The sequence below is a fragment of the Rhopilema esculentum genome, chromosome 21 (assembly GCF_057945365.1).
Source record: "Rhopilema esculentum isolate cy_ngs chromosome 21, ASM5794536v1, whole genome shotgun sequence".
NCBI lineage: Eukaryota > Metazoa > Cnidaria > Scyphozoa > Rhizostomeae > Rhizostomatidae > Rhopilema > Rhopilema esculentum.
The window spans coordinates 4359125-4372345 of NC_142835.1; the positions used below are offsets into that span (position 1 = coordinate 4359125).

The window sequence follows — 13221 nt, forward strand, 5'->3', positions numbered from 1 at the left end:
ATACATAATACATAGATTTATGTTAATTCATTTATTTCTTAATAAATACAAAAATATGAATATAATTTTTGTAGTTACATGAATATATACGTATATATATATTTATATTGAAAATTAGCGCAAGTTTTGTCCTTTCTGTTTCTTACTTATTAAAAGTTATTGTAAAGAGATATGTTTTATACCATTTCTATAGAAAGCGTTGTCTCTTAAAGTAGTTAGAAAACATTGTGCATGCTTTTCAAAACCTCCATGTGCAATTCAAAACCATTCGATTGCCTCACTTTTATCCATCTGTTTGCACCAAAATTGATAATCTCTGTCAGACTCTGCTACATAAAGAAATATACACTATAATCCGAATACAGAAGAATCTTCACCTCTCAACGACGGACAGATATGTTCGTCCCAAATAGTCAAAACGCTATAAGGAACCTTTGTACAACGGACAATACATTTGTGCAAACAGTGTCTATTATATGGAGGCTCCGAAGTATCAGATGAAGATGATTCATCTAAAGAATATTTGAATGTGTTCAAATGTATTTAGACAAGGACCAAGAGAAATACAAAACTGTTCGAGTTAATCAGAGTTTTCGGAGGTGAGAGTAACAGAATTATTCTATGTATATATTCGATAAGGTTGCTCCCATAGAGAGAAAATAACAGATGAGAGGCCAAAAGACCTCAAAACCTAAGAGAAATTTTGCCGACAGAGCATTCATAGTCTTGTAAGGATAATTCGGCTCTGGTTGGAAGCTCCCAAATCTTTTTAGTTTGAAGGTACAGTATCCACACATTACTCAAAGTTTCCGGCATTTCGTTATGTAGATCCCTTAACTTTCCTCGAGTGATTTATTGGCAATTAGTAATTCGCTGTACTAGGGACGCAAACTATGTTACTAAGGACGCATGTCCTGGTTGTTATATGATATACTCTACTTTTCACAAAGAAATGCCCCATCAGCCACATTTTGTGGAAGCCTCTACTTCCGGAGGATAAAGCGAATAACGTTGCTAACTTTGCTAGTATAGTTTAATCAACTCAGTGAATCCAGATCAAAATACTCAGTGGATTTGACCTTATTTTGCAGAAAATGTCTTTAATGCCACATTGTGACCGCTATATTAATTATAATGGTTGGTATCAATTACAATAGACCATGAGCAATAAAATGCTGCCCAGTTTACTGGTTGTATTTTGATGGTTGTGAATGACCTATTGCATGTAGTCGTTTTAAAATGAATATTATCAAACTGCCCGCATAAGGAAAGAATTATATGAGAAACATTATTTACTAATTAGCAGTCTAACAGTGTCATTCGACCAAGCATGTGTTAACACCGAAGTCTTTCTACCTCATCGTTTCATCAATTTTTTTTTTAAAGATCTATGAGAAGCTTCATATTGGAAAATCGATCAGCTTCAAAAGAAGAAATGGTGAAAATGTCACATATACTCAGGTAAGAAGATACTCATTATGAGCACCTACATCTCATATCATGAGATACAGGATTACGACCTGTTGGTCGTCCCTGTGTAGGATTTAAAGATACTTCAAAGATCTATGGAAGACTGTAGTACAAATCACACAATAACGGAGGGGGCTAATTCGCAATTTTTGTGATAAGATAACCATGACTTAAAAAGGTCGAAGCAGGACGAGAAACGCAGAAGGAGACATAAGAATTCAAGACCATAAAAGTTTAACTGTGTAATATCCGCTGTTTTTTCGGGTTTATAGGCGTATATATGACAGTGGCGGATCCAGACTACCGCCATTACCGCTCGAGCGGTAGTCAGATTATTCAAAAAATTATAGAAACAAGGATCATTTTCATGTTTATCCTACTACTTTAATTAAACCATAATTAATTATTGAAAATATTTGATCGCGCTGCAAACCAAGGCTTTTTCCTAGGAACATGCCTGAAATTTCCACAGAGACAAAAATATTGTTTAATCCTTATCGCTATGGAAATTGCGTGCCAATTGCCGAGCCACATGTTTGCAAATAGAAGGCTAGCATGGGGGATGATGAAATCATGGCTTGCTAGCTAGGGGGGTTGAGTCGGTGTAGAGCGGATTCGAGCTGCACTGAGCGGTAGTCAGCTTGCCTAAACCAATCAAATCGTCAGAAATCACTGCCAACCTGGGGGGATGCATACAAATTTTGTTGACAACCAATGAACAACCGAGTTGACTACCGCTCAGATGGGGGGTTGAAGTAGTACTGCCGCTCAACGCGGCTCAAACGTTATAGAAAGATGGGGGGATGCCTACATATTCTGCAAGTGGGCAAACTGTAACTTCAAAGCCGATGTGACCCATTATTCTGTACAATAAACAACCATTCGTAGGAATATATTTTAAAATAATATTAAATTAAAAGTCAGGCCCACAATATTCGCCAAAAGTATGATTCTCTGTTTAACAAAAGTTGCTTTCAATAATTGCAAATTTTATCTAGCTTTTTAAACTTAGTAATTTTCAACAGGTCTGATTTTCATAAGTAATTGTCCGACTAAATGCGAGTTTTAGGCGACACTTCGAAATTCTGCCAAATGTATCTTTTTTTCTTATTCTATGGTGTTCCTCGGCTAAATGCCGTAAAATTTTTTTAGAATATCCATCCTCAGAATATTGAATAAGATTATTTATTTCTTCTCAAGCTTGTTGTAAGGATATATGAAATTTCAGTAAAGCACCGTTTGTCTCTTGAAAATGGTCTACATAAGAAATTATAGAAAGCAATAATCATTTTAGAAAACCGGGTGTGACCAAGAAATGGGTGTGGTCTAAAGGGTGTGGTCAACCCTCTATCTCATTTCGGCGGTAGTCAGATTTTTGGCTGGATCCGCCACTGTATGAGGTACAACATAAACAATGTCTTGAGGAAGAAACATCAGTTTTACTTGTTTGCGCAAGATTGCGTGTTAGATGTATCTGACAACCAAGCACCAAGTTTGGGGAGACACCTATAGTTTCAAGCAATCTATGTTTCGTTAGAGAGGAAAGACGGCAATGACACACCTATACTGAATCTCCTCTACAAGAACGCCCCATGCAACAATTATCAAAGTAAAGACAAGCTAAAATTTACACACTTTTTTACTTAAGAAAATAGTCTATAAGAACACTAAAGCTCAAAATTGCGCAAAACTAGGAATAATTTAAGAATATTGCAAGGCTCAAGCTTCATCAAGATTCAAATTTTTGTTTATTTAATTTTTTTGGAAAGCAAATCAAATGCGGATTTTATGCGACATGTTTTGAAATACACCTTTGAAATGCCTTTGGGGTCATTAACACTATAATGCGACTCAGTTACATTTTTTTTCGCTTAAGAATAATTTAAGAACAATCTTAGGCTCCAAATCTGAAAAATTCAACAATATTGAGGCTCAGCAAAATGTAGATAAAAAAGGTGTTTGAAAGCCTTATTCTAGGTCATACATTCTAGGACATCGTCTAGCTCGGTTTGCGTTTGATACTTAAGATAACATTTTACTGTGATAATCTGTATGAAATTCATTTACATAATGATAACAGTGAATAACTTTATAGCAAAAACAATGAAAGATTGTAAGCTTATGAAAGCTGCATCTCCCTTACGAATTCGACTGGTAGCAAACTGAAATATACAGCATGCCCGGTTATTTTGACATTACCAACAAATAAAACGACCGGCGCCCTTCCAAAATATTCTATGGCTTGCTTTCATGGGCATAGCTCTTCCTGTCACTTCTAACCTTGAATTCTTTAACTTCTTCGTCTTTGTCAACTATTATCATTTCACGTTGCTTCTTATAAAGAGTTTCTACTGATAGTGGTTTGATGACGAAGGTCGCACCTCGCTCTTTTAGGTAAAAAATAGTCCTTTATAAAATGCAATAGCTTATCAGTATTGGTTGCAGTGAAAGATACTGGGTTACATTCAGGTAATTTTCAAGAACTCGAATAATCAGAGTTGTAAAACACGGCCGTCGTAAACTGGGGGCTTGAGCCCCCAATAATCTCAGCTTAGCCCCCCTTCTTAAGTGAATTTCGTTCAGATGGCACTGAACAAATGTCATTTAGAAAAAAATAGAGAAAAGAGTTCAAAGTATCGATCTCTGAAGTATTCCTTGTTCAGAATCTGTAGTCTCATTTGCTTTCTGTTGGATTAGGCCGAAAGTGTGGTATAAGTAAAAGTGTTTTACATTCTACTCCACTGAAGTGCAGTTGTTGCTAAAAATGGACCCATTAGATAACCCCCATTCGATGTGAAAAACAAGCTTTAAGAAAATGCTTCTAACCATAAAAGCGATAATGTCTCGATTTAGTATGCCATGAATTTATGATGAAATATCTTTTAAGGTTGCTCTGGGTCTTCGCATTGCTTAGTAACGGAAAGGCAATGATCCTGCGACTTCCATGTCTAACCTTAGCAGATTTCGCTGTTATTAAAAGCAACTTTATGCTTAATGGTCATGTGTTCATGAATCTCTCCGGAGTAGACGATGTCGGCTGCGCAGTGAAGTGCACAGAGAATCACAGATGCAGGTCATACAACATACTGATCGCCTCAAAGATTTGTGAGCTCAGTGACCGTGCCTTCCGCGATAAATTCACCAACAACCTCACCGAGACTCACGGATGGATCTACAAGTCTACAGATTATAACAAAACAAAGGTAGTCAAATTGGAATCATTTTTATGAATGCATATTCTGTTTTATACAGTCAAAAAACAGGACCATCAGGAACTTTCATGCAAATAGGGTTATCTGGCTTGAAGTAGAACGTATTCATCTACCATAAAATCAATTGAAAATTAAAAACAAGTAGAATGTGTCAATTTTTTGTACTGAGAACGTTTTCCTGTTATTTACACAAAACTCAGTGATGCCATTTAAGCAACACGAAGCCTATCATTAGTTAAGGCGGATGCAGTCCTTCAAACAAATGCTGATTGGTCCTCCCAACAACTAGTAACTAAATGCTGACTAGGCCTTATTTTCCTAGGTTGGTCCAACCTGTGAACGCCTAAGACCTTGCGGAGACGATGTTTTGTGCAGAGAAAAATGCGAGCCTCCTTTCTACGAATGCGTCCACTGCAGCAGTGGATATTACGGCCTTCATTGCGACCAGCATGAACGTATGTGTGTCATCATGCTCTGAAAATCTGTGGGGGTTGTGTATCGGAGAGGGGATGAAAATCTGCAATTATTCACTTTTGATTAAAGTCAATTTTCAAGATTAATTTGTTACTTGTAATGTGTAAAATTTCTACAGTCTTTTTTGAATCAGACCACTTGATAGCACAATCTGGAAAACAAAATGAAAAGAAAAAACACTCTCTTGAGAATTTTTCTGGGGTGCACATATTGAGTGCTGTTGGCTGTAAAACCAATATTTTTCACTCATTTGGTTCATTATGAAATGATACGGTTTACAATAAGAGTTTTATAAAGCAGATTTTTAATACAGGCTGTACTAACTGGTTGCAGAACATAAGTTCTGAGTAGGATCCCACAAAGAAAAGAGTTTCAAATATTCCCTACAATCCTGCCTTGATCTGTTTAATCAAATAATCATTTTCACCAGAGACGCCGGCAGAGCTACAGTGCAGATGGAGGGGGGAGGGCAAAGCGCCAAGAAAAAGGGCAAACCAATAGCAAATTTAAGGAAATTGCTCAATTTGGTGAGGGCCGCCACCCCCCGCATCTCCGTGCTCCGGCGCCACTGATTTTTACTGATGGTGTCAATGAGGACATTCAATTCACTATAAGGCAAATTCTATATCGAAAGGTCAAAATTTTAATTTTAAACAATTTGGCCCAAGAAATAGTCCCCAGTTCTATGTTTGGTAAGATATTGTAAATTGAAAGGGACTGTTGAGTGTATTAAAAAAGGCGTGGTCAACATAAATTATCCAGGAAGAGTCCTCGAACCCGCAGTTTTTTGTTATACGCAATGCGCAATACGCCATTTGTTGTATGTTGTATTCAGCCGTTATTTTTAGAAATTTCCTTAAGAACTGAAAAATTGACTAGATCAACTGAATAAACTGTACATCAAAGTCTTTAACAAGGATAACAAGACTTCCAATAATGAAAGTCAATCCAAACTTGATAATAACTTGATTAAACAAAAAGTTTGGATACCTCTTTAAAGCTATATTTGAATGTGCTTCCCCAAGAATGATGCTATATCTATAGTGAACAGATCCTGTGACTTTTCACATAAAAGACACCTAACCTATTTTCAACAAAATTTTTACAGCAATAAATGGAGGCTGGGGAGAATGGGGACCTTATGATGAATGTAGCAGGATATGCATAGGAGGAACCCGAAAGAGAGCTCGAAAATGCGACAACCCAAAGCCTGCATTTGGTGGTATTGATTGCTTTGGTGATGCAGAAGAAATCGCCAATTGTAGTTGGATTCCATGTCCAGGTATGTTCACATCAATTTAATTAGAAAGTACACTAGTTGAATTATTGTCTAGAAGAGGGAAGTAGGGCTTCCAAGAAAAGTGCAAGAAAATGTTACCATACCCCCATAAAGAGATAAGATACTAAGGAAAAAGATCAAAAGATTTCAATGTCATGAACAACCTATTTTCATAGTATTATATTCTTGTTTTTATCACAAATAGATCTTAGTCAGAGAGAAGTAACTGTACACATCGGTCAAAAAATAACAACTGAACAGAACCAATGGTTAAGATTAACAACGACAACATATTAAAATATCACAAGGATTATGACATAGGGTGTCCATGTTTACACTATATTACACATAGTAGTAAATTTTTGACCACGTGAATCGAAAGAACATCTCGTCATTGCCAAATGGCCAGATTTTCAAACAGCTTTATTGTTTAACGATTAGAAGTTTACTCAAGTCAATATTCAATGGCAATACACTCTTTTTTTATAAGAACAATTTTGTAAGAACACGAGTCTCATAATTGGCCAAAAGTTAAGAACAAATTAAGAACAAGCTGAGCTACTGAAAATGCAATTTTGAACAACGTTTTACCTCAAAAACGAGGATTTTTAGCCGCGTGTGTCTGCTTTTGCGGTGAATATTCAAACTTGGCAGCAAATGAAGTTTGTCTCACTCACTTTGTTGGCAAATGAGGCCTGAACACCTCCGTAGAGCGAAAAAGATAGCAATCGCACTGCTTACACCCTATCAATTTAAGAACAAATCAAGAACAATCCAGCCTCAGATTTTCGAAAAAAATAAAAACAGTCAGCCTGAACTTAAGTTTACTGGTTCTTATAAAAAAATAGTGTAGCTCAAGCTTTAATTGTAAAAGCAAATTTGTTCGAATTATCAAAAATTGGTGTTATAAAAGTTTACCTTAAAAAAACGATAATAAAAAAGATTAGTCTAGAAATGGGGATGAAAATTTGGACTATTAGGATTTCAGAATGTGTGTTAGCAAATGAACAAGAGTGATAAAAGAGTTCTTAGAGTGAGCATTGGAATTTTGTAGGATTCACGAGATGTGTCAGTCAAAACAGCGCAAGGACACCAGAAGGTTATCAGCTAAACTATCTTGTCGACGACGCCATTCGCTGTGAAGGTAACAGCCCTTTCTTAAAGCGCTTTCGTTTTCAGAGACATAATGACAATCAATTGTTTAATTCATATCAGTATACATGTTGCGAGCAGGCAGTGAACAACATAACGAGGACAGTGGCAAACAGTACAACCAAGACCACGTACAGCACTCACTCAAAAGAGCTTACACATTTATCAATAGACTGCAAAGGTGGTTTTCTAATTGGCATGAAACTTCAGCTGACAGAGAGCGGGACAAAAATACACTATGATTACGAATGTGCTGTTGTCACCAACCTTTTGTGGAAAGGTCAGATATTATGCTTCATGAAATACACTCCATGGCAAGATAATGGAAATGGAAACATCATATACCTTGATCGACTTGAAGTCAATTGTGACCAAGAATATGTTCTGCAACACGTTGAATTAAGACTTATGCCAGAGGACAGTCTTCAATGGCGATACGAGTATAGATGTTGTAAAATTAGTTACTTTTAAGTAGTAATGCAAAAAATTATCAAGATATTCTAATCACCAGCACTCTTTTTAAATATTCATACAAGGGTCAGAAATTGGCGGTTCAGGCCAGCTTTTCTTCATTCGCACTGTAATTATCAGAGTGTAAGTCAAAGAGATTTAGACCCTAGACAACATCTTACTATGGCAGAATAAATTACAACATTGAATGCAGGTATTGTTTTCAATAACAGTAACAAAATGTATGCCCCATCGTCATGTCTTGTTTATGAATGTAAAATAGATGAGCACATCTTATCAGAAGGCTAAGATATAAGTGTGTAATACCAACTACAGCCTTGATGCAGTGGGCGTTACCAAGCAGCAGGGATGCCGGAACGAACAAAGGGCAAGGGGGGAAGGCTTCAGTAAAAGGGCATTTGAAAAAAACATCCAACTTCTAAAAATATTTTTGTAACAGTGCAGCTGAAATTTTTAACAAGATGCCAAATGCGATAAGAAATTCAGAAACGAAAGCCGAATTCTCATCAAAATCTAAAGAATATTTTCTTACTGAAGCAAAAAGGAGACTTTTAATTTGATTCATAAAGAGAAGAACCTAACTTTTAATTCCAATTTACATTTTATGGTATTTAAACTATTTTAATCCCTAATTTTACATCGAGTAGTATTTAACGACCAGATGAAGAGCCACCCTGTTGAGATACTGGTCACGATCCATTATTATTATTATTATTATTATTATTATTATATAAATACATTCGCCAGTGGCTTGATCTTCCCATAAGTGCTACTTTAACTAGTATAGTTCTTTCTAAAAATCAATTTGGTCTCGATCTTCAGCTACCTTCTGTCAAATTCACTCAATGCCAAACTGTTTCACGCAATGCCCTCCGAACTTCTCCTAACACAAACATTCAAGCTTTATGGAAAAACACCAGTAGTGGAATGAATCTGCAATACGACATTTACCGTAACACCAAAGATGTACTGAAAGCAGTAACACCAAAGATGTTGGACCACTCTCTTAAAAAGCTCAATGGTCTTTGGTCTGTTGTGCAGAGCAACCTACCCACGAACATCTTCAACTTCACCATTAAGTACCTGAAGAATACTCTCCCTACGCGCAAAAATCTAAGCCTTTGGAACCTAAGCCAATCATCTGATTGCGAATTCTGCCTTCTTCCCGAAACTTTACTCCATGTCGTTGCAGGCTGCAAAGTTTATCTCGAACAAGGTCGTTATACCTGGCGTCATAATTCTGCTCTAAATTTTCTTGCAACCTCCTTGAAAGCAATAGAGGGATCCTCTCTTTTTGCCGATATACCTGGCTTCTCCTCACCATCCATCATAACTGGAGACAATCTGCGCCCAGATCTACTTCTGCGTACAAAGGAAAACATTCTTTATGTTTTGGAACTAACGATAGGTTTTGAAACTAACCTTAACTGCAATGCAGAAAGGAAACGTTCAAAATATGCTCGCCTTGTCTCAGATCTAAGACCAAGGTTCAAATCTGTGATATTTGTAAATCTCTCCATCAGCTCTCTTGGCATCTTCGGCGACTCATGCAGCTCATTCCTTGAAATGTGTGACTCTCTTTCCATCGATGATCAACACAAACGATATCTCATTTCTAAGCTTTCTACGATATCCATTCGTACCACCTATTACATTTTTTGCTGTAGGAACAAAACATGGACTAACCCAGAGCTACTCCCCTTTTAACGTTTTTTTTTTCTTTTCTCTTTACTACGATTGTAATAGTCTTATTTTGTAAAAACAGGCTAGCCAGTTACAAATTACCTTGTAATAGTGAGATTTGTAATTGTAGTTTTAACTAGAATTGAAAATGAAAAGTTTCCATTATTATTATTATTATTATTATTATTATTATTATTATTATTATTATTATTATTATTATTATTATTATTATTAAGCTAGGAAATATAGCGACCTTATCAAGGAACTGAGCCCTGCCTATAAACGTGTTACCTTTGTTAACCTTTCTATGAGTGCCCTTGGCATTCTGGGAACCTCATCTACCTCTCTCTCTGACATGCTACACCAACTTAATTTTGACTCAAATCAAACTAAATCCATCTTGATGAAACTCATGAACATTTCTATCCGCTGCACCTACTATATCTTCTGTCGTCGAAACAAACCATGGCTAAGCCCCGAACTAATTGACTTTTAAATATTGTAATGCAGATAAGCCAATTATATGATGCCTGTAAAAGCGAGTCGTATAATTGTAAATTTAAAATGTATTCAATGAAAATGAGATGTTTAAAAAAAATTATTATTATTAACTGTCACTTTGTTTCAATGTTTTAACTGCTGTCATAAAAAGATTTTAGTACAAGTTTTGATGAATTTTGTCATGTAAAAGGAACTACAGGCAGGATTTCGCATGAATCGATTTAATAATAACAAAAGGCCGAGAACAAGGGGACTTTTATGAAAATGGCACTTGGGTCCCTTGTCCCTCTTGTCCCTCTTGTCCCTCTTGCCCCTCTTGCCCCTCTTGTCCCTCTTGCCCCTCTTGCCCCTCTTGCCCCTCTTGTCCCTCTTGCCCCTCTTGCCCCTCTTGCCTCTCTTGCCTCTCTTGCCCCTCCTACCCGGCGTCCCTGCCAAGCAGCCTTTTGCTGGAAGAGATCTGGGATCCAGTTTTTTGTTAAAGAAGTGTGCCCAAATAACTGGGCGTTTATATCTATACTATACTGTACAGCAGGCACGTAAATAATAGGGGGCATGGGGGGCGTAACGCCCCCCCCCCCAAAGTTTGGAAAATCCAGTTACAGTTGGAAATCTTAACGGTTGACTTGGAATATTTTTCTTAGGACCAAACTTGTGAATTTTATATTTTAAGAAGTTTTTTTATTTTAAATATAAAAATTCTAAACATTAAAATTCACAGGCTGAAGCTGACCTATCCGATCCGATCGTTTTCTATTGTGAATCCCGTCTGCACTGGATCCAAATTGCACAATTGCCCCGTTTGCTTTCTTTCTGACGGGAGTTGGATCAAATTACGAACAGGCAAGGTGAATTTCCGGATAAGAAACTTGAAACTTGACAGTTTGAAATAATAATGCCCGCATTGATCACAAAATATTAGAGTGGGAGTTTTTTAAGAAACTACGAGTAGTTAATTCAATAAAAGAATAAGAATCTTTAAGTACTAAAAATTCTCAACGCTTCTTATAAAAACGAGTTTATGCTAGACTCCCCCTGTTATTTTTTTAACGTCCTTGACTCCTTATCATAAATTCCTATGATAAAACTGCGATGAAGCAAGAACACATTGCAAAAACTGCAGTAGAAGTATTTGATGAAAGAAGAGTGTTTCATCTTTCGAATCAGGCATATGCACAAGTTTGCTCTCAAATCATCATTTAAATTGTAAAGAACGAAAAGGCATTTGGCCCTCTGAAAATTGTTTGGTAGTTTTCTTCGATCAAGACCAAAAATAAAAGGCTCAAATTCTTGGTGCTTTTATATCGTGAAAAAAAATGTATTTTAGATGAAATTGGTCAATTGATCTCAAAGAATACTACTAATCATTAAGTATATCTAATACCGGTTTTGCTTAAATGTTGCTTTACTTCTCACAGTAAGTTTAATGTTTGTTTCACTGTAATCAAAATTGAGAAATTTAGGCTTTTATGCTTTAGGCTAATTATTGAGTAAAGATTTGGTAATTATAAAGAAAATAGAACTATGGTGTTCACTGGCGAAGCCAAAGGTCCTGCTGGTCCTGCTGAGCAGGACCAAGAATTTCCAAAGATAAGATTTACTGTAAACAATAAACAATTTCTTCTTTGCAAAAAGGGAGTTTCAAATTCTATTTGATAAACAGTCCCCAGTTCCGCCAGCTGATACAGGCATCCCGTGCTAATCTCAAGGTCCTGTTCTCTTCTACGGCAGCCCTGTATTTTGGTCCTGCTCATAACTATGATACCCTATGTTTGGTCCTGCTTCACAATGGGCTTTTGTGAATTTAGTCCTGCTTCACAATAGTCTAGAACAAAGAGCAGTCCTGCTCAATCTCGGGAGCAGGACCTCGTCGATATAATCATCATAACATTTCGTAAGCAGGAGTGATTTGATTGGTTGAGGGTTCACTTACATAGGTCAAAAGGTATTGTTTTGGAAACCTTCGGTCTTGCTATTTCTGAGAGCAGGACTGCAAGAATTGCCCTGTGCATTCTTGTTCTGCTATGAGATACTAGCAAGGAGGCCAGTTCAAGTATTATGGCGAGGCGATGTGAATGCGGATTTTCTGCTTGCTTTGGCAATACCAATGATATTATTATTGACAACAAAACTTGCCTCAGTTGAGCTGCATAAATTTTATTTGTAACAAGACAGAGTCCAAAGTTCGCGAGAAAGAAATGGCAAACAACAAGGATTGGCTGTATGGGGCACACTGATTTCGGCCTTCATACGATCGTTTGAGGCACGGTATATCATGGTGGCCTAAACGAATAAAATTTTCTTAGACTTGGACAAGGACGATAAAAGCATAATTGAATTTACTGTTGTGTGATTGAAATTTTGGAGTTGGAGAATAAACCAATTTCAGCGGAATTTGCATTTGTAAGAGATTAACGGGCGACTGATTGCTATGTTGAATACCGATGAACTGAATGCTGAACTGCTATATGAAAGTGTATTTTCCTACCTGAATTGTTTACTCATCTAATGGTTTGGCTAATGAAGTTGTTTTCATTGATAACGCGACACATTATTCGATGGTACCTCTCTTTGTCAGCTGCAGAATAATTGTTCAGCAGAATTTGTGAACTTGCCCCTACAGACTTTAAACTCTGTTGTTTATTAAAATTATTTTAATAGAGTATCTAGATTGGTCAGGTATTTTAATCGAGTGTCTAGATTGATCTAGATTGGACCAAAATCTTGAATAGTCTAATTAGACTATTTCAACTACCACAAATATATGATATGCAACTTCAAATGCCACCCCTAACCCCTTTTATTGTCAAATTTAGTTATCACCAATTTGAACTTTTACTTCAGCTGTAGAGGCTTACTACAATTTAACATAGATTTGTTTGAAAAGTAAGCACCCTAAAGCACGTCTTTAAGTATGGGTTTATTTTTCAAAAGATAGACATCGATTTAAAATTTGCTTTTTACTGCAAAAAAGTTCATCTA

The 13221-nt window shown here is 36.5% G+C and overlaps 1 protein-coding gene across 1 annotated transcript; it reads left to right on the forward strand.

Annotated features, from left to right (window-relative positions):
• The first annotated feature begins 88 nt into the window (after nucleotides 1-88).
• Nucleotides 89-10806, forward strand: LOC135684256 (uncharacterized). The gene is made up of 5 exons (XM_065199727.2): nucleotides 89-1461; nucleotides 4358-4673; nucleotides 5005-5137; nucleotides 6265-6438; nucleotides 7490-10806. The coding sequence occupies exons 1-5, from the start codon at nucleotides 1391-1393 to the stop codon at nucleotides 8056-8058; spliced, it is 1263 nt and encodes a 420-aa protein (XP_065055799.2). The 5' UTR covers nucleotides 89-1390; the 3' UTR covers nucleotides 8059-10806.
• Nucleotides 10807-13221: the final 2415 nt, after the last annotated feature.

What these genes read in the sequence shown, in the direction of transcription:
- LOC135684256 (XM_065199727.2), top strand. Translation starts at nt 1,391, where the DNA reads ATGAGAAGCTTCATATTGGAAAATCGATCAGCTTCAAAAGAAGAAATG. An exon ending in CAGATTATAACAAAACAAAG is followed by an intron (nt 4,674 to 5,004) that starts GTAGTCAAATTG and finishes TTATTTTCCTAG; the next exon opens with GTTGGTCCAACCTGTGAACG. An exon ending in TAGTTGGATTCCATGTCCAG is followed by an intron (nt 6,439 to 7,489) that starts GTATGTTCACAT and finishes GGAATTTTGTAG; the next exon opens with GATTCACGAGATGTGTCAGT.